Raw genomic sequence first — 26239 nt, forward strand, 5'->3', positions numbered from 1 at the left:
TTTTATTCTTTTCAGAATATGTGTTTCCTTCCTTCAAATACAAATTATTACCAAATATAATATATATGTGATCTAACACAAATAAGATTTATCGTTGCACTGTAGTTAATAAAAATTAACATATTCGCGTTCAGAATTGTCATTATTTGTAAGCGCGGGTCCAGTCCTATTCTAGTTAGTAAATAAAAGTGCTATTGGTGCAGGAAAAAACAAAAAAAAAAAGTAAGATAAAATGTTGACGATAGAAAATAAACCCAATGGGTAGTATACGTCGTTTTCTGCGTCATGTTTCATTTTTTCTTTTTAATAATTTGTTTTTTTCCTACCCGGACATGGTCTAAAAGTGCTATTGGTGCAGGAAAAAAAACAAAAAAAGGCCCAATGGGTAAAGTATTCGACGGAGAAAAATATCAATTTGTAAACCCATTATGCCATATTACTACCTATTGGGCCTTTATATACTAACGAGAACAAATTGGCCGACGACGTGTTATGTCGTGTTTATTTTAGAGACTACCACCAAGTCAACCACCAACCATGTATCATGGATTGTATAAATTGAGATTATATATCGTGTGCAAACAACTAATCTTTCATTAAGAAGAAAAAAAGAAGACAGAATCTACAAAATCTGAAGATATATATATGATCAGTTGCATTCTCCTCTGTTGCTGCTGCTGCATCCTTGTTGTTTAAATCTTGTATATATTCATTCAGGGTCCATAGTCACCATCTCCGATCAAATTGCAGATATCCGAACATTCCACTAGGCTACAAACAAGAATCAGCTCCTCTTGTGTTAAGATCCATGCTTGCTAATTAAAGCAGCACAACTATATTCTATATATATATATATATATATATAAGAAGAAAGTATTATATGTACCAGTAATTACGGCTACGAAACCCTTGCTTGAATACCACTAATGGCCTTTTCAATTACAAGACAGAAAAAAACAATATCAGTGATGAAAGAATATGACGAGAGAGAGAGATATAGAGAGAGACTAGAGACCTTCTGATGTTGATCGGTCCTTCTCCATCTCCACTGCGAATACAAGTGTTGACGCATTTAACGGTACACTTCTCTGCGTTTTTGGATTTGGGTCGTTGAATCCTCTGTTTCTTGCAGTCTTCACCTGATAGCGTCTGCGGTACGTTAGATAGCGTTTCTCCGTCTTGAGGCGGCGGAGGAAGCTCTGCTGAAGCTACAGACACCGAAGCTATCACAACCGCCGCAGCTATGGCCCCGATCGCCGCCGCCTTTGATATACGAAGAACCGCCGCTGATCTGGTTACGGGGCGGCTCTGACACTGAGTTCTTCTTCTACTTTTACTACTTGTCAAGCAATTCGTGCGACAGAGAGAAGGAGACGGACAATTTATTATCATTACTCTTTATCGATTCTCTGTTTCTTGCAGTTTTCTCATCATCAGATTAGATTCTCTCTCTTGTGTCAAGTGAGAAACCATTACAAAGCTAGTGAGTGGTTCTTGTTCGAGACTCTATCTTGTTTACCCACGTGTCAGTATCTGGTGGCTTGGAATTTTACATTCTTCTCCAACTCCACGTAAGCCAGAATCTCCTCGCTTTGAGATTCGTCTCTCAAATACACAACCTTCTCTTTTTTTTTTTTTTCTCAATACAGTACAGTCACAAAAACTAACTCCAAATTTAACAAACATGCAAGTATTAAGTATTAACATCAAAATCTAATGAAAGAACTAAATTATTATATGATCAAATAGTGTGAATACAACAGTTTCATCATCATCAATACAAATAACTAAAAAAACAAGGGAGTGGAAGATATAATCTAAGGACAAGACTCTCTATCTTATCTTTACTTTGCTTACAAAAAATAAACACGTTAACGTACTGTATATGCTACACTCTTGCCATTCCCAAATCAGAAATGGCAATTTTACAAAAACACAATAAATTACCAAAACAAACAAAAAAAAAGTGAGCAAGTGTGTGTGCGTGTGTATGTATAGAATCAGAAGATCATCCAACCAAGCCACCTCATACCTTATACTCAACACTCTTATGAAGAAGACTGGCTTTCCTCTTCTTCTTCTTCTCTCCTTCTGCCTCTTTGACACCCAAACTAACTGATAAATCTTCTGAAAGACGCGTTCTTGGTTTTACGCTCCCATGTTAATCCCTGCTGACAGTTGACTGTTAAATACCAAAATCTAAGCTAATTTCACAATCAAGTCTCTCTCTAAGTGACTCTTCTTCTTTTTCTTCTTCCACGAGGCGTATGAAGATTTTCGGCTCTATATCTTTCTTGTTGTTACCTTTGGGAAAAGGGTGAAGGTTTCTGCAACGTTGATTATGATCTTTCTACATGTACAAGTTTTGATTAACCTGATCCCCCAGCGACTTCTGCAGCTCTTTGTCTCATCATTTCCATGACAGCTGCTCTACGCCGTGAATCTGATTGCTGCTGTAATCTTCTCAGATGCTCCTTCAGGTCCCTGAGCAGAGAAAGAGAGAAAGATGTATATTAACAATGATCATTAACACAAAATCATATGGACCAAAAATGTTTCAAGTCTAAAATGAAAGGTTGACGTAATTTCATGAACCATCATAACGTGTGTTTACCTGCAACGAGGTACATGGCACTCTGATTCCTTGCAGGCCCGAGCGTGGAGTTGAAGGAGATACCACATTTTCTTGCATAGAACACAACCTCCCGAAGCACGTACTTTGCACTGTATACCATGTCGGAATAGCCCCTTCACTTTCCGGCAATTAGGATATTGACATTGTGGCGAACGACATTGTGATGCATGTACCAGAAGATCAAGCATTTTCCTAAGCTGCAAATCCGAAAAGAAAAAAGAGCATGTTACCTTTTTACTTTGAAACTTCAGGACCAAGTTAGAAGCACCACAAGCTTTAGAAAGTAGCGGAAGAATAATATACCTGCAAGACTCGCAATTGCCTCGCTTCTTTGTTTTGAGCATTTTGATCAGCTAAAGATGGATGATTAGTCAACTTGTGAGGATGATTAACTCCACCATCTCTACTGTAACAAGAATTGCACACATCGTAGTCTGGACATACTTCACAGCGCCAGCCTTGACCAGTTTCAATGTCAAGATGACAAGCATTGCAGGTCGTGACAAACGCAGGAGCGGTTGGGTTATGTAGATGGTAAAGAACCATCATCGACGAATGTTTTGCCCGCCTTAATGTATCATACTGGTAATGGTTACCTTGACAAAGACTCAGAAATGCTTGCCTAGTGTCGAAAAACTCGCTTTCGAGTATCTCATCTTTGTCCCGCGTATCTGAAGGGATATCTGTAATTTCGACCTGCAAAATCAATACCACAAACATTCATACAACTGATTACAGACAAAGCTAAAGGAAAATATCCCCAACAAGCAAATGCAACTCACAGGATACAACGCATGCTTATCCTTAAAATTAACAGGATGCCTTTCCCTGTCTTCACGTCTCTGCTCAGCCTCATAACACCTGAAAAACGGAATAGCATTTTAGATTGCAGAGAATTTAATCAGTAATAAGGGCAAATAACCCATCCACAAAAAGTATCGGTTGGGATCTCTACATAGTCTTATTTGCAGTACAACAAAGAAAGGATTATAAGAATAGAAGGGACGAATTATTACTTATCACAAATCTGGAAGTGTTTGCACTGGCTGCAGACCCAACGATTTCCTGATACCATCAGCATACAGCAATGAGTGCAAGAAGGCTGCAAGTGGACCATGATAAAGTCTTCCTTCATTGGGTGAATGGTCTCACCGAGCTGGAAAAACAGGTAAATATAATTAACAAGAAAACAAATGAAAAAAAAGAATACAAGGTCGCATATGCAAAGAAAATATTACTTTATGCATTAGAAGCAGATCCTTGGACGCATTCCCAGAAAGATCAGTCTGCCCAGAAGCTTTTAGCGCCCTTTTGGTAATGGTTTTCTTGAGCATCCCTTTCTTATTTCCCTTTCTGCCATCTTCTTCTTGACTCATTTGGTATATAAGATCCTCTGCAGCACCTGGCCAGTAGTCACCATCGAAATACGGGAGTCTGGCTGCTGTAACCTTAGCTTTACATTCACCAGTTTGCATAAAAAAATGGTCATAGAGATTTATAGTCTCTGCAACAATCCCTTCCTTTGAAGCTTTTCTCAACATTGCTAGGTACCTGCGAAGAACAAGATGAGAAGTTGGATGATGTAAATATCATATGAAAACTAGCGAAGTTCATCCCAAAAAGGTAACTGAACTGACCACTCTCGTAGTTTATCAGATTTTGGCGTCTTCTGAATTTCTGGATGACAATACAAGATATAGTCTTCGCCCTTCAGCGGCGGACAAGCCCATATGTAGCAGCTCGTGAAACCACGCAACTTGCAGTATTCTAGGTACCCGATCTTAAAACAGGATCAAACTATACTCTGTTAGATCTTCCATATAGTTTTGGAAATATAACACATATACTGGTCAATAACCAAGGTTTGAGAAGACTAGGACTTACCAGAATTTCGTGGTAAACAAAAGTACGCAGAGCCTCTCCATTATAAGATCTGACCTCCGGTCTGAAGTACTTGACAGAATCCAAATACGAGAGATAAACTCGGCGTTGATTAGGAAAAGCGCATTCAGAACCAAATTCTTGGACGTACATCCCAAATAAGCATACTTCCACACCTTCAATCTTTTGGAACAACAGAACTACCTGGAAAAATAAAATGGCGTCGAGAGTGAAAAGGATATTCTTAAGAGACGAACTCAAAAAACATAACGCATATATGCAGAAAAGACAGCTACAATGCGCCTTGATCATCCTTACCTTGGACTTGTACGCAAATTCTGTTGGGTAATTATCCTCCCGAAAAATTTCAAGAAATCGAGGTTTGACTTCCAGCTTCTTGTCAACAGATGAAACAACTCGAATCACAAGGGACTCGGCAGTAGGAATCTGTCAGCATCAAGTCAAAGAAAAAACAATGCAGCTTCAATCTACTGTTTCTAACAAAATAATCAGTACAGGCTGTACAGCAAACAAATAGAAAAATAAAAAATAAAAAAGATATGTGAAATACATGAAAGACATAAAAACGTAAACAAACCACACCCCGTGTATACCTCATCAAAACTTTTTCCTTGAGCCCTGGCTCTATCTGTTCTTTCCTGCTTCAGCCTCTTAAACAACCGCTGCTCTATATGGTCACTGAGAATTGTTCGCGGTAGGTCTTTAGCTCCAAGAACAGCACTCTGAGGTAAAGGCTTCCTCTTACTTTGCTCCACTTCTGCTATAAAGCAATATGGACAGGTATACTCAGCCTGCCCTCCGTCATTCCTTCTCCCATTAAATAAAGCACATATCTGATGTTGCCAGGCCTCACATTTATCACATTGGACCCACTGCAAAAATCAAAGATAGAAACAGAATACAGCTTAAATCCATACCAAAACGGGAGACAAACAAAAAACAAGCCTACAGAGTGGATAGTTTTGTACCCATTCTTCAGTCTCTTCATCATTTTTCTTTTTCTCGAGTCTTGCCTTAGGTATAGGCGTCCCTTCAGCAAGTATAGTATCCCCACGGGATTCATTATAACATGGAATACAAAAGTAATGACGAGTGTCACCAGCTCCTACAGTGTAATACATAGCATTTCTCTTGATGCGGGCACCACAAGGGGTACAATAGATAGGTGGTGGCTCAAAGGTAAGCTTCTCCACTGCACATAGTTGGCAGGAATTCTCACTCATTGAATGCTCCATTGCCTGGTTTTTTTCTGCTTTGGCTTTACTCTGCAAGCACATGATAGACAACAGCCATCATTAATCAAATATCTATTCAGATAAATATGGACAAGTGTTTAACAGAATAGCTCAATCAAGCCTCAAACTACAGATGAATCATCTAGTACCTATAAGAAGGGTAAACTAAACACAGAAGCCGCAAATTAAGAGATTACTACCAGGTACTCATGTTATTGTGTATTATGTAAACATCATAAGTTAAGAAAATCACAAACCTGGCCAACCCACTGACGGAGACCACGAATATGTTCCCTGACTTGTTCAGGAGTGAACAATTCAGTTAACGAAACACCCTTTATCTCTGGTTTTCCAGATTTTGTTGTATGTTCAGTAGGCTCTGGAAGATTTTCTTTCTTAAGTAGCTCAGGTTCTTTCTCCATTTTCGTATTCTCTAGCCGAGGTGAGGCATCAGACAAATCATGTTTAACAGGTTCACTGACAGGCCTTTGCTTGGCAATATTTTCAGTAATTCCAATTTTCTCCTCTTTGAAACTGGTTCGTGTCTGCGCAGAAACTTCAGAAACCTCAGCTTTCACTTCAAAATACTTTGAAGATGCACGTACATCACTGTGCCTATGATCTTTCCTTTCAACATACTGAGATGATTGTGCTTCTGTTACGGAAACAACTGAGCTTTTACAACTTTCTGTCTCAACGTCCACATGTTGAGAAGACTGCTCCACTTTCAACCGTTTTAATGAAGGTTGCAAATGATCTGAAATATCAGCACCAGGCGAAGCACATGATATTGTTCCAGCAGAGGTCTGCACTGCATCATTTGATATTTCACCTCCATTCACTGGCCTGGCTGCATCAGTTTCATTTTTTAAACGAGCAAGGGACCGTGCATTTGCTTGTTGCTGTAGGTAGGCCTTCACAGGAATACAGACAGGGCAGTTAGAGTCCTTACAATTTCGATGGTGATTAATCAATGTCTTGGTGGGGCGGCAACGGGGATATGAACATTGAGTTGCAGCACAACTGTCCATATGTTTCCAGAGCTTCTGAACCGTAACACAATTCCGATCAGGACACTTCCCTTCAGGCGCTTTGCAGTTGCGAGCATGGCGTAAAAACAGTAGCCATTTCTGTTGATTTCTGAATCTCGGATCTTGGTTTCCGTTTCCATATCTACAAGTGGTACCAGTGGGATTTTGGGGATTAGGGGATTCTGATGTAGTGGAGATATGGTTTTGACCTATAATCGACCCTCCAGACATATTATTGGGCTGAGCTTCATCCGTTCCTGACATTCTTTGACGAAAGTCCTCCTGAATGTGCCGTTCGTTTAACATACTATTAGACATTTGCGTCTGTTCCTGTGACTGAGATTGCCACTGACCACGCAGCCCAGATTCTGATTTCACTCCAACAGAGAGGTTGCTAAAACCGTTAATAGAGTCTGAAGCCATACTCTGCGGATGCAACATTTGCTGTATCTGTTGGCTATTTTGAGGAACTGATGTGCTCATATCACTCTGACTTGTGACAGGGAGAATCTGAGAACCGGCATGACGGTCTTCTGCATTGTTCTGGTATTGATTCTGAAACTGAGAAAGCTGGAATTGCTCAGGAGTCTGGGAGTGGATAGACTCGCTAGGGTTCTCAATTCCTGGTTCGTGTTTAACGTGTGTAACCATGTCAGGAGCCACACGATTTTGCCCAAAAGCATCATGACTTATAAATCTCTGTTGCTGCTGGCTCTGCTGCTTTAATTGCCGTTGATGAAGAAACTGTTGCTGCTGTTGGTGAAACTGATTAGGTTGTTGCTGAAACCGATTAGGCTGTTGCTGAAACTGCTGCTGTTGATGTGACTGCAAAAATATGTACAAAAGAAGATTACAAATCCGTACTCTCAGATTGAAATAGATTGATATTTCACTGGTGCACCTTGCTGCATGCAAAGTGACTTTCATTGATTGCTTACCAAAGAAGAGCTAGTTCTAGACACAGACTGGAAATTTGCTGTATTGGCATTCTGAGAATTGGTCATCATTCCAACAGATGTTACAGCACCATACAAATTTCCCGATCCAAAAGGGTCAGAATTGTTTGTGCCAAATCCTTCACCTGAAACGGTAAAATAACAAAAAATTATATATTCTGCTGGACATGCACAATCCCAAGAAGTTATAGTGCATATGAAACAAGACAAGCGGAAAAAAGGATGGGAAATAAAGACTTTACCCTGCATTCCTGAACGCTGAAGGTTATCATATGCCTGCTGCGAACTTCTGGTAGAATTGGTGTACGATGTACCTGAATCTACGCTTTTTGCATTCATCCCAACACCACCATTTATGGAGCTGTTAGACACATTTGACATTTTTTGTTGCATTCCAGGTCTAAGGCCAACACCCATTTGACTTCCATGGTTCTGTAGCATACGACTATTTTGGCCACCAATATCCTGCCTCAGTTGCTGTTGTTGTTGCTGTTGCTGCTGCTGAGGCTGAGGTACCATCATGGGCGCAGAAGAAAATCCACCACTGTTGTTGGAAGCTTCAACACTCATATACGACTGGCCATTATTGCTATTGTTATTAGTAATACTGTTGACAAATCCAGGGGTAGGCATCATCTGACCAGTATTTCTTTGAGAGCTCATAGATGACATGTTCCCTCCAGAACCAAGACCAAAGTTACTCGACGAATGCTGGTATCCATTAGACATATTACCTGCAAAGACGAAGTCAAGGTGTTCAGAGGAAAAATGAGTCGAAAATCTCCTGGCCATATATTATATAAAAGTTGTAAAGAAAGAAGCTACGAGCATACCACCAGAATTTAGCAGGTTTCCAGTGTTCATGTTAGTAGTTGTGATGTTACTACTTCCAGCCATAGTAGCATCAACGGAGGATGTAATCATCAAATTTGGATTCCCCCCAATGTGTTGTAATCCTGGAGTGGGTATCATTGTTCCAACCGAAGACGAATTAGTGTGTCGCTGATTGTAGTTATTCAACTGTCTGCCTTTGATTAGACTTGCCAGCCGAGGCTCAAGGGTTGACTGGTTCATGTAATCTTCCTGCAAACCAAATTGGAAGTGCCAAGCGTTAAAAAAATAAAAAAAAATAAAGTACAATAGCCAACATGCTGGATCAAGTGGCAACATTTAGATGCCAATGAAATACCTTTGAGTTAGCAATTTTAAACAGCCCCTCCTCTAAGCGTCTAGCAACGTCCATATACTTTGCCTTTGATGCATCATCAGCTGGAGATGGTTGCTTTTGCTGGAAAATGTTGAAACTGAAGAGAAACAATAGACGTACACAAATTTCGATTAGTGATAAACGAGGGAAAGAGTCAATCCAATCAAAAAGTATTGTCAGCAACGATCCAAACAAAACAAAACTTTTTAAAAGAAGAAAAACCTAACAAACATGCGTTACAACTCTGGTTCCATTCTAGAATATGAGTTTTTTTTTCTAGTTTTTTTTTTTTTTCTTTTTTTTGTCAACAGCATACAAAATTTTCTAGAGCCAATGAGACGGAACATCGGTTTATTGATCAAATATTATGATTTATTTTATCAAACACCCGATGCACTAGTTGTAAAAACGTTATTATTTTCTTTGAATATAATTTAACATTAAATTTAAAAAAAAAAAAAAAACATACGTTATAACAAGAGTAAAGCGCATAGAACTGTCAATGGAAAGACACCAAAGTAAATATCATAGAGGGAAAAGAAAAAAAAAACTTACATCCTGATACGCATGGCCTGGCGAAGTTTTATGATGTCACTGTCAACGGGAGAAACACGTGAAGGTCCTAAACCAGCAGGAGGAGCAGGAGCTGAACCACCACCAACTAAATTCTGCATCTGAGGGTTCCCATTCTGCTGGGACATGGTCCCTTGGTTAGGAACCTGACCTGATAGCTGTCCCGACATGTGTGCCTGAACATTCATTTGGTTTAAATCTTGAGTCTTCGTCGCCTTGTCCTAGTTCTTCTCGTAACTAACAGTAACAAGCACAGCATAACTTTCCCCTCCACCACAAGTCTCCAAATTTCATCTCCTGATTAGCACAGAGTTGAATGTCCTGCTAAACAAGTTTGGTGTAATCAGAGTCCAATCCAGTTGGGACAGTATCAACAAACTTAGATACACTACGGAATCAGGTAAACATAAGCAATGAAACCCCCAAGTGGCCCCCAAAGTTAATAGAAGAAATATCAAAAAAAAAATTGAAAAACCCTAAAAAAAATTCCACCCCCCAACCTTTGAATTGATACACAAAGGAGAATAATTTGACAAGGGAAGAGGCGCAGAACCCAGAGAGGAAATGGACGGAGACCAACCGGTTTGATGATCGAGTGTGTACGCAATGAAACAAAGTCGGTGAACAGCCGATGCGGCACGTGTGAACTCAAAAAAACCAAAGCCAAGTTTAGAAAGTTTAGGATCAATCAAAGAGCAGGGTTTGACAAAATTCCCAGAAAGACAGATGAGATGTAATTTAAAAGCGAATCAGTTTTCAGGTTTTTCCCAAATCGGGGGGGGGGGGGGGGGGGGGGGGGATTTTTCTGGGCTTAGTTAGGGGTTCGTCGAATTGGGGATTTTCTTCTTTGGACTCGCTCGATTTGGGGATTTTTGATTGTTTTTTTTTTTCTTTCCTTTCTAGGGATTCGTTGTTTTTCTAAAATAGTAACCCATAAAATAAAATAAAAATACACATTAAAATATTAATTTTGTTGTCTGAATACGATAATTGGCGCAACCAAAAGGCAACAAAAAAAAACCAGACGAAAAATTTCGAGCACCAGAACCAGATCGGACAATTTAGGATAAACTAGGCTTATGAGTTATGATCCTGTCCGTCCGATCAAATATTTCTTAATTTATAGTTTATCTGCTTTCAGTGTTTGACCAATTAATGCTCTCTTCTTCCAAACCAGACAAAACCAAACACTTAACCGGAACTCATGTCGAAAACAAACTCCTTCCTTCAGGTTTGGTGGTGGTGGTACAAAACAATTCAATTACACAGACAGAACAAAAAAAGCTGGAATTACAAAAGAGTTTTTTTTCACACGGATATGATCTCAGCTTTATTTCTAACAGAAGCAACGCAAAATGTTTTCGCGGGAAAAAAAACTTTGAAGCAAAGACTTGTAGGAGATGGTTCATCGGTAGAGACTCTCTGACCTCAGATTCTCAGCAATCTCCGTCTCCCATCGATCTCCATTCTCCAGAAGTTTCTCTTTGTCATAGAGAAGTTCCTGTGAAAGAAAGGGAACGTTACAGAAGTTCAGATTTATGTGTGCCACAAGATTATTGGGTCTAGCAAATGTGATAATCAGACCTCGTGTGTCTCGGTTGCGAATTCAAAGTTAGGTCCTTCGACAATTGCATCAACGGGGCAAGCTTCTTGGCAGAAGCCACAGTAGATGCATTTTGTCATGTCGATATCGTACCTGTACAGCTCCAAATCATATCACAATAAGGTAAAAGAGAAAGCATATATATTGTTGATAAATGAGAACTGACGGGATGATGACCTAGTGGTTCTGCGGCTTCCATCCTCCCTCTCCTCTGCCTCAATTGTGATTGCTTGTGCTGGACATACCTGTTGAAAAAGACAGGTATCCCTCACCAAAAATCACAATCCGCGGTAAATTTTCAATAGATCATTGTCAGCGGATATGAGCATTTCATCAGAACTCTAGCGACTCAACGGTAAATCTTATTCATACTCAGATATATTTCCTAATTACTAGAACGAGTTCCGTAGGCATCAACCTTTGATCCTGAGCTATGGCCCATATCAAAAGAACCAGTTTTACACAGCACGATGGGTTAACAACCTTGTTTAATAGATGCAAGCATACCCATTACCCTGAGATGCCTAGCTTTGGAAAGGAAGAGAACGTTAAACTAAATTAAGGCCTAGTATCGATCCCAAATACTCACAGCTTCACAGAGTTTGCAGGCAATGCAGCGTTCTTCCCCAGTAGGATATCTTCGAAGAGCATGTTCACCACGGAAGCGAGGGCTCAGTGGACCCTTCTCAAAAGGATAATTGATCTACATGCAAGATAGAGCTTCAGAGAATCAAACAGAATATTTATTACAATCTCTGTTGTGAAGACTGGGAAAGATGTCACTCACAGTAACTTTGGGATCAAAGAAGTACTTGAGGGTCAGCGACAAACCACGGACCATTTCAGTGAGAAACAAGGTATTTATGCTCCGCTCAAAGACTAAAAATTTGCAAAATAATCAGCAGGAGGAAGAGAAAAGTAGGAGAAACAAAAAGAAGAAGAACTAAGTGTCTAAGAACATATGGCTTACCAGTACTCCAGTCCTTGGAAATTTCCTTAGAAAGTTGCTCCGCTTCTATATCATCTGAATATAACATAGGCAAACCATAAGTCATTGTAATACAAGTTGAGAAGGGGTACAGTTCAACCTGAATCACCAAAAAACACCTCAAACAAACAAGAGCAGAAAATATACCTTTGTTACTGCCATAGGAAATACCACGAGACTGCAATCCAGAAAGATGAGATCCCTGCCCGGAAATAACCTATCGATGAAAAGAATAGCATACACACCATAAAATGAAAAGGTTAACATTTGACAAGAAAAAACAAAATAACTTGCAAAAACGCTCTCAATCACAGGAATTAAAGATCATCGAGACTGGCATGGCAATGGTAACCCATAAGAGCAACGAAGCCCTCTAGATTATTAAATCTGCCTACATGATTCATTCAACTGATCAGGCTGATGGATACTCTACAATCTATAGGAATTTCACAGTTTCATTCCGGTTTCGATTGAGATGTAATCACGAATCCCATCAACAAAAAAAAACGAAAGACAGGTTCTTCTTTGATCCCCAAAACTCCAGGAGACATTCTACATTTCTAGTCATCTCTAAAACAACTCCCCCAGAAGTAAACGACACAGAGATCAGAGATATACACACACACACACAAAAAAGAGCAAACGAGATTCATACAAGATGTCGAGCACGGAGAGTGCTCAGTGACCTGCGAGCCAGCATCGAAGCCATTGATGGAGCACCCAAATTCGATTTTAGGGATCCTTCTTCACTGTGCGATTTGACGAGCAAAAAATTGAAATCGGAATCCTCCGATACAGAAGAGCCCTAAAAAATCCAATTTTTTGTCCTGAATTTAATACATGATTACATTTTTGTCCCTGGTACAATATTTATTGGTTTCCTGACCCGGTTAGGAATTAACCGAATTATTCCCTTAAACCGATAAAACCTGAGAATACATAAAACATACAGTAATAATAGCTCAAGTTTGTTGTTACACTTGTTTTCATCACCATTTGGTGATCGAAAAGAAAATTTCTTTACAAAGACATTCTGAAAATATTTCAATTGAAGTTGGTGGATCGGTGTTTTGGTGCAATGTAGTAAGAGTCTCCACAATTAATGTGAGATTGCATCAACGGATTCCATCTATCGAATATTATCCGGCCACCACGACCAATCCTCCCCTGAAACCGGCTTGGAGGTTGACCCGGCGATGAATCCGGTGCTGGAGGAACGATCCCTGCAGCTGCCAGTTTATCGGGAACCAGCGGTTTTGTGAACAGCATGACTGGTTCATTAGGATCCTAAGGATATCAAAAAAAAAAAAAAAAAAACCATTATAGATTTACTCGAGTGATTAAGTAAGCGAGAGAGAATGTGTTGTAATAAGAACCAGTTTGTGAAGCCATCCGTGATGCGACTGTCTTCTTCTAACTTCTTGCTTGATTCCTCCGGGTTGAGATGCGTTCATATTTAAGTTGGTGAAACGAGAGTTAGGGATAATGGCAGGTCGAGTTCGTACACGGGTGCTAGTGTAATCATCAGAGTCCATTAATTCATCGTCGCTTGAGCCAAATTTGTATGATGTTGTAGTGGGTTGAAATCCAGGCAGAGCCAAGCTATCTTCCAGGAGCTCTGTTTCATGCTGCAAAAATCCCATAGATGAAGATTTTAGACCCGGTAAGGCAATAAAAAGACAGCATATGTAACAAGAGTTTTAGAGGAAGTAGTAGTAAGTACCCTGTATTGGAGTTGGATTCTCTGAAGGCTAACCTCACTGTCCATGACATCCCTCTTCTTCTCTTCTCTCTATGGAATGGCTAACATCAAATTAGTAACTTTGGCGAATGCAATCCGCTTGTTAAGATATGAAATGAAGTCTAAAACTCTAAAACTGTCATAAAGAACACCTTAATGAGAGCCTCCAGAATGGTCTGTGCTTGGCCAAGATTGCGTCTAACCTGATAATAGTGTATCCCATATATTCAGAATTCAAGAGAAAATCATAAATGAACCCCTAACAGATAATTAACAGCCAAAAAAAAACAATGTTATCCGGGAGAAAAAAAACTAATAGAAGGCTTTGTAAAGGCAAATTGCAGAGTGTTTTCAGGTGCAAGAAACATAAAGAGATTCAGATGACTCACTCACCTGTCGAAGCTTTTCAAATGATTGCACATTGTTTTCTCTCCTCTGCATCTGAAGAAGAAGTAAAGCCTTATCAGTACTTTTCTGCCTCAAATTGGATATAAAAATCTATCACATATTGCGTAGAAGAAGACAGCTTACCCTTCTTGTGTGGAGTCTATGAACTTTCTCCCTTGGCCTAAACACATTGTAGGGATTGGTATCATTGACCGGTGGAGGAGGCTGTTCGAAACAATGAAGCAAAATATCAACTAAATAATCGAGGTAAGATGATTTTCTGACATAGGCTTTGATCGTTTCAAATGGAAATAATTCAAATTATAATGCAAACCTGTAGACGCCGCAAGACAGGCTTCTGCCATCTTTTGCGCTAAGTTCACATAAAGAATGAAAACGAGACATAGGCATTAGTATTATAAGGCAGAGGTTGTCCATATGTGGAACTGATGCATCATTGACAAGGATAATGCATTGGTTCTCAAGATCCCAATAATCTGTTGAGCCATCTTTATCTCACCCCGTCAAGTAAGATCATTAACCTATGCAACATAATGTCTACATCCAGAAAACTTGTAACAACAAAAGTTTAATCTCAAACCTTGTCTTTCCAGTAGTTGAAGATAGCCTGAAAGGTTCCATAATTAATGGACAGAGATTGCAGCGCCTGCAATAAGACAAAAATAATCATTGAAATGTTCTGTACTGTTTCTAAAATGAGTATAGACTGGATGAACAAGAGATATGATAAACCAAAAGACTATGGAACACAATAAAAGCAAAAGTATACATCAACAGCAGCATCAAACTGCAAAAGCACAGGAACCGGAGAACCGAGAGTAGGTGCAATAACTCCAGCTCTTTCCCGCGTCTTGTGATCCAAAACCTCTAGTTTAAAAATAATGCCCTCAAGCCTGTATCAAAAAATTTAACACATATATGTCGCTCATCAAAAAGAACGATTCAAAATTTTAGCAATCTTAGCAGAATCAAGTCAAAATTTTTAGTGAATAGAGCAAACTAATTAAGCTACAATACAAAACTAAAAGACACGGAGAGACGGAATAACCCAATCTGCCTCAACGATTAAATAAATGAAACACAGTATCAGCATGATGCAGCTACAAGATAACAGAAAAATACTGATGATACTAAATCCTAAAGAGGAGCAATAAAGATAGTTGGATAGGTTACTTTACTTTTCAGGTGAAAGTTCTTTCTTATCGTTATCAAACTCATAAAGCCAGTCTTCATCCTCATTGTCAAGATCATACTCCACAAATTCTCCAAGCTCAGACCGAGCTGCTTCAAAAAACAAACTTAAAATCTCCACATAACAAAAAAAAAAACCACCTTCATAGCAAAGAATACAAAACTGGTACCTCCTCTTGCACGAAGATAAGAAGCAGGTTGACCAAAAGTCGGAGAATAATCCCTTTCATAAGTATCCACAATAACAAACTGAGGTGTTGGTATTTCTGAAGCTGGTTTCTTGCTTGGCACTGGTGCAACCTGATAATATATAAGTAACACTGGTTAAAACGATGGAATTCGAATTCCAAGTTAGACGCAAAAACAAGGATTATAAATGGAAATGCACCTCATTGTCAACCTCAGCGGAAGCTATACGCAGCAACTGAGAATTTCTAGTAGTAGAAGTTGGAGTGTCGTCGTCTTCAAAGTCTTTAAAGGATTTTAAAATAGGAAGCTTCTTGTGTATATCCAATGGCCGTGGCCGGAAAGAGAGCCTACTCATTTCACCTTCTTCCTCACTATTCTACTTACAAGTGTGTGTGTACATATATGTATATATACAGAGAGATAGATAGATCGCTATGTTTGTTCAATTAATACAGGGAGAAGCAAAAAAACGTCTGTAATATTCAAAAAAAAATAGTTCAGAATCCTAAAACTCGAAAGAGGAATAGACAAGGAAAATAAAATGGTTTCGACAAATTCAGCAAAGCAATCGAAAGAGGATTTTTTTTAGGGTTAGGGTTTCGTTCTGAATCCGGATGGAACGAGAGAAAACAGAAAAAAATCAAATTCGATGATACCCCAAAATTGGCAAAAGCTCTTCCTCTTCCTCGTACAATCCCAGTTTCTAGGGTTTTTTTTTGGCTCAGATGGGTAAAATTGCGGCGGCTACCCGAAAAGGAAACTCTTCCGTGATTTAACCCAGAAGGTCAAAATCGAAGCTTGGAAGGGAAATTATAAAAATTTAATGGAGGTCAGACGTGCTTGATTGATTCCATCAGTAACATTAACATACAAAGGAGGGAAAACACACTCTGGTAAATTCGGGTTCGATTTCTCAATTTTTATTTTTCTCTGTATTTATAAAAAAAAAAGGGAAAAAAAATTATTAAAAATTCAAAACTTTATAAATTTAGTAACCATTAATATTTCTATTTTGAGCTTCTTCTTCTCATATCATATCATCCATCGTATGAACTGATGTACAACAATTGATTTCAGGAAAAAAAAAAAAAAAAAAAAAAAACTTCTTTCATTTTTCAGGTAGTTGTAATAATACCACACTGAAAAATCCACAGATTCTTTTTTTTTCTTTTTCTTTAAGAACAATCCACATAATATGCTATTTACAGAGAAAGACTTTGGATTCACTTGCTGTGAATTCAGTTTTTGGATTCGTGGGTGAGCTATATGGAAGTTTTGTTTTATGGTTAACGGTCAAACTGAATCAAGTGGATGTTCTTCGCCATTGTTTCTTGCTTTTCATCTGGCTTAACTTGAAAGGGCTCCAGCTTTTTCTGCGTTTTGAGGTTTCGCAGAAGAGACCAGAAGCTAGAGCTTGTTCAAGCCATAGCTCAAACTCTTCTTCGTCCTCATCCATCATCTCCACATCTAGGTCCCAAGGGAACCTACTTGAGTTTGATCTTTGTGTTGTCTTCTCTAAACCAACCATGTTCACATGAAAGCTTGGCCTATGTGTGTTCGGTCTACACGCCATTCCCTATTATTATGATCAAACCAACAACACATGTTAATTAATGTATCTCAATCATCTTCACATTGAGGTAATCCAAATCCACTATCGAACCGGTAAGAGAACTGACCTGACAAATGGCCCATTCTGAGACGTCAAAGATTTTGCTTTCCGCGCAAACAAAAGCACGTGGTATTTCAATCTTTAAAAGGACCGAAAAAAATAAAGCGGTTGAGTTGAGGATACTGAGGCAAAACCACATTCATCATTACAAGCAACAATGTGAGAAAAAAAGAAGCTTTTCTATTACCTTATGTGCTCTCTCAAAGGGTAATGTCCCTTTGAGTTCGACCCATCCATCTCCATCTTTTGCTTGATGATATTGACCACAATCCTACATTTTACAAATTGAGATGATCTGAATGAGCGTTTTGAAAAAAAAAAAAAAAAAATGCAAGACAAAGATGTTTTAAGAGTTTCTGAGTTGGTTGGATTCAAACCTGACACCATCTTGCCTTTGCTTTAGTCCTATTAGTGCATACCCATATGTGTGAAGTACCACATTTCGTACAGTGTATCCGCCTCGACTCTTCTGATCGATAATCAGGACCACTCTGCAGATAAACATGAACAAAAATAATGGGACACCCAGTAAATATCAAAGAGAAGCAAAAAAAAAACTGTAACTAAACCTTATGCGAAGAAGCATGTGATGTCTGACAAACACTCCTAGTCCTAGATTCTTCTTTTCGTAATTGCTCATCGTAATCTCTCTTCTTTACGAAATCAGAAAGAACCTGAAAGAAGAAAATACAACCTTTTCATGTCTATATATCAAAACACCAAGAACATTAACATCAAACTATACAAAATCTAAACTATACATCATTAGCTACCTCGTAAGCACTTTGAAGTTTCTTGAATGATTCACTTGCCAATGGACTCCCCATATTTTTATCGGGATGAACCAGCATTGCCTAGAACATATATAGCACACACTTCGTTAACCTTAGAGAAATTGCATTAACCTACTGATCATTGGAAATGAGGACAAACCTTCTTTCTATACTCTTTCTTAAGCACCGCAGCATCAATCTTTTTATGCCGAGGGAACCCCAGTGCTTCATAATGATTCAAACTATTCAGTATTCTCTTCATTTCATCAGCTGAACTTGTCTCTTCTATTTTGACTATTTTAACAGTAGAAATCTCCTTTACGTTGTTAACAACAGTCGAAGGAGCCGTTGGTTTAGCAGACGACTTATTCTCGTGAATCTTTTTCTCGGTTTCTTCTTCGACAGGAGGAACTGAAGGATACTCAAATTCCCCTGAATAGTCTTCTTCTATAATTGTTTCTTTCGGTTTCTTTGGTTCCTCGTGTTGTGGTTTTTCACTTAAATTGTCACACCATTGAAGAAGACAATTTAATAGATCATTGGACAAGAAAGCAAGATTTATTGAGAGGAAAAGACCAAGCCATCCAAGTCTGACTTTGACACAATACATCGCATATGAGGCCGCCATTAGAACCACCACACGGGCATGATTTAAGGAAAATAAATAGCCTGAATCAAACAAAACTAGAGAAATCAACACCATGTAAATAGTAAAGATCAGGCATAAGATAGACTCAATAGCCAGAAAGACAATCCAGCAAACTAATCTTAAAGTGGTTGTATTGTAACAGTGAACGAGCATAAGAGCAGACTGATCAAGGAAAAATAGAAACTTGCCTCCAACAATAAACAATGTTCCGGTGATCCAAAAGTTTGCATACATCCATAAAATCAAAATTCCAAATAGTCCTACAATAAAGAGCCCAGGGGTGCAACCTAAGTTCAGAACAACAGCTGCAGCTGCCCCCTGCAATAGTAAATGCAAAGCAATAAGTGAGACCCAACTCAATCAAAGAAATCTCCAATCTAATGTAGAAATTGAATAAAAAATCTTGAAACCATCAATAGTGGGCAATAGCATCTAGGATTTCAGGAACAAAGATTAAGTGGTCCTGTTTCAAGATCCAAAATCCAGAAATAAAGATTTCAGGAACGATAAAAGAGATAATTACCATACTGAGGAGAACATAAAGCAAGCAAGACAAGGAAGTCAAGCTAAGGAAGCAACTCCACATAATGAGAAGCAAAGCAGCTGAACCCAATTTGGCGCTGCAATGGAAACCCCTAAAAATGCAGTCTTTCCAATACACAAATGACAAACGAAGTAACCCTAATAGCTTCCCACATCCACAACACACCAACGGCCAGTGACGCTCCACAACCCCTCCCATCTTGTCCCCAAAGCATCGCAGCGCGGAACAAGCATCCGAGCACATATTTTTCTGAGACTGCATCCATTTCCAACCTTGCTTAACCAACCCAATATCCTCCATCACCAAAAACCAACAACTTCAAATCCCTAGCCAGGCTTGATTCAACTCACAAAGACAGAAGAAGCAGAGATTGAGAGGCGTGAGAACAGAACCAAAGAGACACATCTCATCGACGAAACTAGCTTCTTAGCCATAACTCCCACCAGACTTCAGTAGCTTAATTCAACAGATTTGCCGCATAAACGTAACAGAGAAGATACACAACAACAACAAGACAGCATGTGACAAGGAGAAAATCCGGTCACGCTGATTCGTTCAACGCAAATCACTTCACATGCAAGTTTCCCCAAAAACAACTGATTAAAAAAAAAGGCAAAGCAAAGCTCCGTAATATCTGAGAGACAACAAGAACAAAAAAAAAGGAATCTTTCGTTTCCCCTTTTTCAGCAAAACTCAGTCTTTGCTTCATTCAAAGACATTCCCCAAATTACCCATCAAGGTCCCATTTTTATAATACCGATCCACTGATCGGATCCAGGAAAAATCTGACTAACTAATCCCGGCGAATGAATAGCTTCCTCGGAGAATCAACACCACCACCGACAAATATTTCACCGGAGAGAGAAAGAGGGAGAGAGTGATAAACAAAAAAAGTAAGAAAATGAGCTTCTTTAGTTAAAGTAGATTGGAAGGGAGAGGGGCACTGTAAGATTAAAGCTTGAGAGAGAACCCTAAAAGAGCTCGTGAAAAAGAGAAAAAAACAAAACTTGAAAAGTTTCAAAAAGGTTCTTCGAGGAGAGAGAGACGACAAAGTTTCGCGTATATAGAGAGAGAGAGAGAGACAAAACAAGATAATCAATCCATGGAGAAGAAGAAGGCAACAGTAATTTAAATAATTAAGTCGTTAATTTATTAACATTAGCATTGGGTTTTAGCGATTTAATTATGAGTTAGTTTGTGTTAAATGAACTTTACTTACTGGAGTTGTATTATATATATCTGGGTCCCATTTTACTTCCTATAGTGTAAAAATCTCCTGCGGCTGGTCATATAGTATGTACTTACAATTGAAGCTAAAACCAGAGTTGGTTAAGTCCGGTTCAATTCTGTAAATGTTGGATTGGATACCAAATTAATGCAATTTATCTTTATACAATTAACTGTATCAACCTCTCTATAACAAACTTAACTCACTGTTTCTAGTTTATTGCATTGGTTTACGTAACGCTCTAAAATTTGATATTAATCTAAATTTCGGTTTCTATTTATCGATTCTCAAAGTATAATAATCTTAAGAAAAAAGAATGTTCAATTCTTTTATTGGCAGAAATATTATTTTGGGATTAATTTGCTTTAATATACTGAATTTAGTTTAGAAATTAGAACATGTGTTTTTCTTTTCCTACTTAAAAATTGTTTCGAATAGATTTGTTTGTTTTCATTTGACATTATTTAGTAAAAGCCTGTTCTGTTACCTGTATCCAAAGCATCGTGCTTTGTAGTTTTGGGATTATGTGAATACACAGCAAGATGCGAAACTATATTAAATGTATCAAATTATTCTCTTATCCATATGCAGTCAAAATATATAACTTATTACAGTTTGATTTAAATAATTAGGGAGTTTTTTATTTTATTTTTGCATAAGAAGATTTCAATGTTATTTTTGAGACTGGTCAATTGTCTGACTTTATAATAACATTAGTCCTTATGAAAAAAAAAACATAAATTTGGTGTTGTTGTTTGATATCTACATTATATCCACTGGAAGGAGTCATGTGGCGAAAAAATGTATTATATAAATTTGTGGTGGGTGATATATATGATTGGAAATTTGGAATATATGAGAATGGTAGCTTGCTTGTACCCTTTTACTCACTCTCATTTGAATTTAATAGTATATTTGGTTTCTCTCTTCACGACTTAGACGTGTAACTAACACATCGACTGATCAACAAATAGTTATTAATACAAACGACTTTGATTTGTTGTGATATATATATTCTTATAAAGTAATATACTCTAGTTGATAGTTTTCTAATGACTTTGAGTAGAAAGAATATGCAGAGCAAACACTGACCAAATCCTTATACATCCCCTATTAATAAATTACAGACAAATGAGTCCAAGTTTGTTGATGTTTCCAGTTATGGAAAAGCCATAATTAAAGGTCCCTTAATCCGTCAAACAGCAGCGAGCGATTAGAAACGCTGTATCTAATCAATAGCGTTTCTAATCGCTGATCAGTGTACGAATTCGCGTTTCAATTTCCACGCTTCCCAATTGGGTAGGCGACAAACTAGTGGGCCTGTTTTAAGTAAACTATAATTTATAGGGGCCATCATAATAATGATTTAAAATATTGAAAATCCGACGTGACATTGCGAAGCGAAGTGAAAAAAAACTAAACCTGATCTGACGGATCTGCGTAACCCAGTTGAAGATAACGTTAGTAAAGAAGATATCCCGACCAAAGCCACACAACCTACGCCACGTGTCATAACCACAATCACTTATCGGATCTCCGCTCTCTCATATTTGAAGCCGCACAAGCAAGATGCACCACTTGACTTGGGTGAGAGATTGAGAAGTTTGATCATCTTGTGAGAGAATCAATCAATCGATAATGGCTGCTTCAGTAATGTTTTCATCGGTGACCTTGAAACCAGCTGGTTTCACCGTGGAGAAGACCTCGGCTAGAGGCTTACCCTCGCTCACAAGAGCTCGTCCCTCCTTCAAAATCGTCGCCAGTGGCGTCAAGAAGATCAAGACCGACAAGCCCTTTGGTTAGTACTAGTATATCATTATTTATACACACAGACGTTACCGTTCATGTATATAGCTTATATATATATTCGCTAAATCGATGTGTGTGTGTGTAGGAATTAACGGCAGCATGGACTTGAGGGACGGCGTCGATGCCTCCGGCAGGAAGGGCAAGGTTGGTTAATACATCTAAACCACGACGTTGTTCTATATCTTTTTGTAATGTTTTTTGGTGAACACTCTTTAACGGATGTCGTTTGAACGCAGGGTTACGGTGTTTACAAATACGTCGACAAGTATGGAGCTAACGTCGATGGATACAGGTGAATAAATAATCTCCATATAACACTTTCAGATAAGAACCATGGAATAATTAACTTTGTAGTAGTAGTAGATGATGATGATGATTTTAAATTTTGGGTTGCAGTCCTATTTACAACGAGAACGAGTGGTCAGCGAGTGGTGACGTGTACAAGGGAGGAGTCACCGGTTTGGCAATTTGGGCTGTGACTCTCGCCGGTATCCTCGCCGGAGGAGCTCTTCTTGTGTACAACACCAGTGCTTTGGCTCAGTAAAATCTTAAGTTGTTGTTAGCCGCATGTGTACTCTTCTCATGTTCTATAAATGTTTCTGTGTTATTGTTCTCTTCTCTTTATTCTTGTAAAACTCAGAAATACTTTTGAATTTATAAAAGACCTCTAGTGTTTATATATATTCATCTTCCTGTGATTCTCATCCTCCAATTTTCGAAGATTTTGTTGCACAAGAATGATCTTGGATTCAACATATATATTGGACAGAACCATTTGGTGTCATCATGAAACAAGAGATGAACATGATTTGGAAGATCTTGGTCTAAAATGTATTAGATCCCTAAGTCTTGGCTAAGTCATTGGAAATCGTCAAGCGAGTCTTCTTCTTCTTCATGATGCGAAGCCGGGGAAGAGCAGCTGCTCACCAAAGGAGTTGATCGATGAACTTCTCCATCTAACATCAACAATCTCACTTTCTGCAACACCATTCCAAAAATAGCATAAAGAGACAAAGCTTACATGTCACATTTGTTAAAAAGGAAGGAATTAGAAATCTTCGGAGATTGGTTAGGATTAAGAATAAAGGAAGCAAACCTTCTCAATTTCTTCTTGAAGAGTAGGGTTTTCCCTTAAGTGTTGCAGTGTTTTCTCTCTTCCTTGCCCGAGCCTGAAACAATGACCCCAAACACAAAACCATATCTCATACTCTCTATCCACTTCTGTCACATAATCAAAAGTCTTAAAAAGATTTCTGAATTTTCACTCTAATATCCAAACCTTTGGTCTTCATAGCTGTACCAAGAACCTTTCTTGACCACAACCTCCATTATTTCAGCACAATCAAGAACGCATCCCTACAATTCAGGTTTAAGTTAAAACATAATTAACCACAATGAGTATGGGTTGTCAGATACTGGTCATCCATAGACGCATACCAGTTTACTGACTCCTTCCCCAAACATAATCTCAAACTCTGCTTGCCGATATGGTCTTGAAACCTGCAAATTAGAAAAGGAATGGGCAAAACCACTTCGATGTCTAAAATAAATTGACATGGATTAAGGACATGTTTATTATACTAACCTTGCTTTTCTGAACTCTTACACGAGCTCGAAGACCAATATCTTCATCCCCTTTGCTCTTTAAATTGGAAATGAGTTTAGTTTCAATATGACACCAAAACCACACAGCAATAAACTGCAAAGTTAATAATTATGCTTACAGATTTGATCTTCCCAGCAGAACGAATTTCTAGCCGGACTGATGCAAAGAACTTCAACGCAATGCCTCCACTTGTCACCTCCGGATTCCCATAGTACACGCCAATCTTAATAGCATAAGACATTAGCACTGTTAGTTCGAGAACACAACATGCTTATACATGAAATCAATTTCATCAAAATGGATAGCATAAAGGGAGAGTGGTTAGTCATAATTTTCACCTTGTATCTTATTTGGTTTAGGAAAATAAGCGTACAACCAGCTTTAGAGGCGTTTCCTGACATTTTACGAAGAGCTTGACTCATAAGACGAGCTTGCAAACCCATTTGCTGCATTCCAATCTCACCCTAAGTACGGAACAGGAGAGGAAACAAATTAACCTCAGGGAATTTTAAACAATAAAGAAAGTATGTGTTCGGCAGAGATGATGTCATACTTCAATCTCAACTCGTGGAGTAAGTGCTGAAACGGAATCAACACAAATAAGGTCAACCGCACCTGAGCGACACATACGGTCTGCAGCTGTGTGAGTAATAATGAGAAGAACATATTAGTTTCACAGATACATACTTTACATGGCAATTACTATCACAATACGAGAATTTAGAATGTTATACTTTCTAAAGCCATTTCGCCATTGTCTGGCTGGCACACTATCAAATTCTCTACATCAACACCTAATGCTTTAGAGTATGTTGGATCAAAGGCATGCTCTGCATCCACAAGCATTGCATTGCCTCCAAGCTTCTGCACAATTAGCAAACTATGTTTAAGCAACATACCCGATATGGTATAAAGATCAATTTATCTGGTCGAAGCATATAACCTGCACTTCAGCAATAGCATGGAGTGCTAGCGTGGTCTTGCCACTACTTTCTGGTCCATATATCTGCAGTATCAAATTTCAAATAGAGGAAAAGCTGAGACCAGCGTTGATCAGAAGTCTAGCAACATATTTCCAGCAAAATGAATACCTCAACTACCCGACCCTTGGGCAGGCCTCCGCCTAAGGCAAGATCAAGAGTTAAAATACCACTCGGAAAAGTTTCCCTGCAATACAGGAGATCAACGTTACACAATCATCGTAAATTTTCGTAAAGTAAAAAATAACATGGTGTAATCAAGATGTCTAGTGTCATGATATTGGACTCGTTCCGTCACAAGACTCTTGAGGAGAGGAAAGTAATAGAAAAAGTAAGAGAATCTCACACTAGTGCTCCACCAGCACTCCCCAATCTTGTTACACTTCCTTTACCAAATGAGCTGTTGATGTCATTCATAGCTGCCTCTAAAGCCTTTTGCTGAGAAAAGCAAAGTGAGTGAGACAGAGAACTCAAACAAGAAAAATATGTATGTGAGCTCAAAGAAGAAAAGACACAGAGCAATGTAACCCCAAAAGAAGCGCAAGAAACAGCTAAAATGATAGATGAAACTAATCAAAAAACTTTCTTTTAATTCATAAACAAGCGAAGAAGATACTAACTATATCTGTGAGTTACCCATAAACTAAAGCTCAGAAATTTGGGGACACAGTCTCCGAGCCACTGTAGCAAATTGAGAATTCCAGCTCAAAAATGAATTACAAGTCTAACACAGAGTATTACCAAAGCCAATCCCATGAATTAATGAATCAAAAAAAAAGTATACTGCAGATATGCTTAGGTTCAGCTATGGGAGACGTATTGTTGTTAAGAGTGAATCAAAAAAAAAAAAAAAAAAAAAAGGGAGAATTGAAAGATGAAATTACACGGTCGAGGAAGCGGGAATCGGCGTCGGGAGATAAAGCGCCGTTGATTCTGTCATCGAATTCAGAACTGACGTTGTGGTTGAGTTTCCTCGCGGCGTTAGCGGTGACCTGAGAATAGAGGCGGCGAGGGTAGCAAGAAGAGAGACTGAGCGGCGGCGAATACGAACATGGCGTGAATGGGTAGAGCGGAGTAAGAGGAGTGAGGCAAGGATTTAGCTTCAGAGACAATTCTAGGCATGATTCCATCTTTCTGGGTTTAAGCAAAAGAATCGTAAAGACGAGCAAAAGAAGAAGAACCTCTCATATGTGGTATTTTCGAATTTTAAATTAAATAATTAGTTTAACATATTGTTTTTCTTTAACTTTATTATTGTAATAATAAATCTGAAAGAATAAAAAAATATATTCATTATTTTTTTATTATTTTTTTTTTTT

The 26239-nt window shown here is 38.5% G+C and overlaps 7 protein-coding genes across 24 annotated transcripts; 1 reads left to right on the forward strand and 6 right to left on the reverse strand.

The window, feature by feature from the left end:
• Positions 1–524: 524 nt before the first annotated feature.
• Positions 525–1727, reverse strand: LOC104703242 (uncharacterized). Its single transcript, XM_010419215.3, has 3 exons — positions 1016–1727; positions 887–931; positions 525–771 (listed from the first exon to the last, which is right to left on the reverse strand). Exons 1-3 carry the CDS (start codon positions 1390–1392, stop codon positions 714–716), a joined length of 480 nt encoding a protein of 159 aa, XP_010417517.1. The 5' UTR covers positions 1393–1727; the 3' UTR covers positions 525–713.
• On the reverse strand, positions 1715–10633 carry LOC104705071 (histone acetyltransferase HAC1). Of its 18 annotated transcripts, none has more exons than XR_015561368.1 (19): positions 10120–10633; positions 9522–9860; positions 8949–9063; positions 8593–8842; positions 8002–8493; positions 7742–7884; positions 6030–7628; positions 5506–5802; positions 5131–5409; positions 4835–4963; positions 4520–4720; positions 4273–4415; positions 3874–4186; positions 3652–3791; positions 3418–3496; positions 2939–3331; positions 2615–2832; positions 2305–2484; positions 1715–2168 (listed from the first exon to the last, which is right to left on the reverse strand). XR_015561368.1 is itself a non-coding variant. In XM_087457447.1 (18 exons), the coding sequence occupies exons 2-18, from the start codon at positions 9725–9727 to the stop codon at positions 2370–2372; spliced, it is 5112 nt and encodes a 1703-aa protein (XP_087313573.1). In that variant the 5' UTR covers positions 9728–9860; positions 10120–10633; the 3' UTR covers positions 1715–2369. The 18 variants fall into 18 exon arrangements, 11 of the variants coding, with proteins under 11 accessions (XP_087313573.1, XP_087313575.1, XP_087313574.1 ...); XR_015561370.1 differs by having other exon boundaries at positions 9522–9863; positions 10120–10514; XR_015561369.1 differs by having other exon boundaries at positions 10040–10474.
• Positions 10634–10744: 111 nt separating this feature from the next.
• On the reverse strand, positions 10745–12976 carry LOC104752328 (NADH dehydrogenase [ubiquinone] iron-sulfur protein 8-A, mitochondrial-like). Its single transcript, XM_087457453.1, has 8 exons — positions 12786–12976; positions 12278–12347; positions 12113–12166; positions 11930–12021; positions 11732–11845; positions 11320–11387; positions 11124–11235; positions 10745–11040 (listed from the first exon to the last, which is right to left on the reverse strand). Exons 1-8 carry the CDS (start codon positions 12837–12839, stop codon positions 10945–10947), a joined length of 660 nt encoding a protein of 219 aa, XP_087313579.1. The 5' UTR covers positions 12840–12976; the 3' UTR covers positions 10745–10944.
• Positions 12977–13066: 90 nt separating this feature from the next.
• On the reverse strand, positions 13067–16572 carry LOC104703243 (uncharacterized). The gene is made up of 13 exons (XM_087457452.1): positions 16316–16572; positions 15859–16132; positions 15641–15770; positions 15458–15560; positions 15049–15172; positions 14860–14925; positions 14593–14631; positions 14403–14483; positions 14265–14312; positions 14024–14074; positions 13854–13922; positions 13507–13758; positions 13067–13417 (listed from the first exon to the last, which is right to left on the reverse strand). Exons 2-13 carry the CDS (start codon positions 16012–16014, stop codon positions 13175–13177), a joined length of 1362 nt encoding a protein of 453 aa, XP_087313578.1. The 5' UTR covers positions 16015–16132; positions 16316–16572; the 3' UTR covers positions 13067–13174.
• Positions 16573–16638: 66 nt separating this feature from the next.
• LOC104703244 (uncharacterized) lies at positions 16639–20499 on the reverse strand. The gene is made up of 9 exons (XM_087457451.1): positions 19277–20499; positions 18942–19071; positions 18265–18773; positions 18105–18185; positions 17901–18005; positions 17709–17822; positions 17519–17602; positions 17339–17410; positions 16639–17235 (listed from the first exon to the last, which is right to left on the reverse strand). Exons 1-9 carry the CDS (start codon positions 19595–19597, stop codon positions 16963–16965), a joined length of 1689 nt encoding a protein of 562 aa, XP_087313577.1. The 5' UTR covers positions 19598–20499; the 3' UTR covers positions 16639–16962.
• Positions 20500–22105: 1606 nt separating this feature from the next.
• On the forward strand, positions 22106–23015 carry LOC104703247 (photosystem II 10 kDa polypeptide, chloroplastic). Its single transcript, XM_010419218.3, has 4 exons — positions 22106–22323; positions 22420–22478; positions 22571–22626; positions 22731–23015. The coding sequence occupies exons 1-4, from the start codon at positions 22164–22166 to the stop codon at positions 22876–22878; spliced, it is 423 nt and encodes a 140-aa protein (XP_010417520.1). The 5' UTR covers positions 22106–22163; the 3' UTR covers positions 22879–23015.
• On the reverse strand, positions 22955–26164 carry LOC104703246 (DNA repair protein recA homolog 1, chloroplastic). Its single transcript, XM_010419217.3, has 13 exons — positions 25805–26164; positions 25267–25358; positions 25032–25107; positions 24884–24946; positions 24675–24804; positions 24494–24579; positions 24279–24404; positions 24059–24163; positions 23920–23976; positions 23772–23834; positions 23614–23690; positions 23431–23503; positions 22955–23312 (listed from the first exon to the last, which is right to left on the reverse strand). Exons 1-13 carry the CDS (start codon positions 26048–26050, stop codon positions 23193–23195), a joined length of 1314 nt encoding a protein of 437 aa, XP_010417519.2. The 5' UTR covers positions 26051–26164; the 3' UTR covers positions 22955–23192.
• Positions 26165–26239: the final 75 nt, after the last annotated feature.

Source organism: Camelina sativa, chromosome 7 (assembly GCF_030686135.1).
Source record: "Camelina sativa cultivar CO46 ecotype springtype chromosome 7, ASM3068613v1".
Taxonomy (NCBI): domain Eukaryota; kingdom Viridiplantae; phylum Streptophyta; class Magnoliopsida; order Brassicales; family Brassicaceae; genus Camelina; species Camelina sativa.

Bases quoted from the DNA above. Each gene is read 5' to 3' on its own strand.
- LOC104703242 (XM_010419215.3), bottom strand. From the start codon at position 1,392: ATGATAATAAATTGTCCGTCTCCTTCTCTCTGTCGCACGAATTGCTTG. The intron at 932-1,015 runs GTCTCTAGTCTC...GTAATTGAAAAG, and splicing joins GGACCGATCAACATCAGAAG to GCCATTAGTGGTATTCAAGC. The intron at 772-886 runs GTACATATAATA...TCTTGTTTGTAG, and splicing joins TTTCGTAGCCGTAATTACTG to CCTAGTGGAATGTTCGGATA.
- LOC104705071 (XM_087457442.1), bottom strand. From the start codon at position 9,727: ATGAATGTTCAGGCACACATGTCGGGACAGCTATCAGGTCAGGTTCCT. The intron at 5,410-5,505 runs GTACAAAACTAT...TGATTTTTGCAG, and splicing joins ATGAAGAGACTGAAGAATGG to TGGGTCCAATGTGATAAATG. The intron at 2,833-2,938 runs GTATATTATTCT...TCGGATTTGCAG, and splicing joins GGCAATTGCGAGTCTTGCAG to CTTAGGAAAATGCTTGATCT.
- LOC104752328 (XM_087457453.1), bottom strand. From the start codon at position 12,839: ATGGCTTCGATGCTGGCTCGCAGGTCACTGAGCACTCTCCGTGCTCGA. The intron at 12,348-12,785 runs GTATGAATCTCG...TTTCATCGATAG, and splicing joins CTCTCCGTGCTCGACATCTT to GTTATTTCCGGGCAGGGATC. The intron at 11,846-11,929 runs GTGAGTGACATC...TCTTGCATGTAG, and splicing joins TCTTTGATCCCAAAGTTACT to ATCAATTATCCTTTTGAGAA.
- LOC104703243 (XM_087457452.1), bottom strand. From the start codon at position 16,014: ATGAGTAGGCTCTCTTTCCGGCCACGGCCATTGGATATACACAAGAAG. The intron at 15,561-15,640 runs GTACCAGTTTTG...TTTTTGAAGCAG, and splicing joins TTATCTTCGTGCAAGAGGAG to CTCGGTCTGAGCTTGGAGAA. The intron at 13,923-14,023 runs GTGTTCTTTATG...GCCATTCCATAG, and splicing joins TTCTGGAGGCTCTCATTAAG to AGAGAAGAGAAGAAGAGGGA.
- LOC104703244 (XM_087457451.1), bottom strand. From the start codon at position 19,597: ATGGAGGATATTGGGTTGGTTAAGCAAGGTTGGAAATGGATGCAGTCT. The intron at 18,774-18,941 runs GCAAGTTTCTAT...TGTTTGATTCAG, and splicing joins AACATTGTTTATTGTTGGAG to GCTATTTATTTTCCTTAAAT. The intron at 18,186-18,264 runs GTTTGTCCTCAT...TATATGTTCTAG, and splicing joins AGAAAGAGTATAGAAAGAAG to GCAATGCTGGTTCATCCCGA.
- LOC104703247 (XM_010419218.3), top strand. From the start codon at position 22,164: ATGGCTGCTTCAGTAATGTTTTCATCGGTGACCTTGAAACCAGCTGGT. The intron at 22,479-22,570 runs GTTGGTTAATAC...GTTTGAACGCAG, and splicing joins CCTCCGGCAGGAAGGGCAAG to GGTTACGGTGTTTACAAATA. The intron at 22,627-22,730 runs GTGAATAAATAA...TTTGGGTTGCAG, and splicing joins GCTAACGTCGATGGATACAG to TCCTATTTACAACGAGAACG.
- LOC104703246 (XM_010419217.3), bottom strand. From the start codon at position 26,050: ATGGAATCATGCCTAGAATTGTCTCTGAAGCTAAATCCTTGCCTCACT. The intron at 25,108-25,266 runs GTGAGATTCTCT...CCTGTATTGCAG, and splicing joins AGTGCTGGTGGAGCACTAGT to GGAAACTTTTCCGAGTGGTA. The intron at 23,691-23,771 runs GTATGCGTCTAT...CCTGAATTGTAG, and splicing joins GGGAAGGAGTCAGTAAACTG to GGATGCGTTCTTGATTGTGC.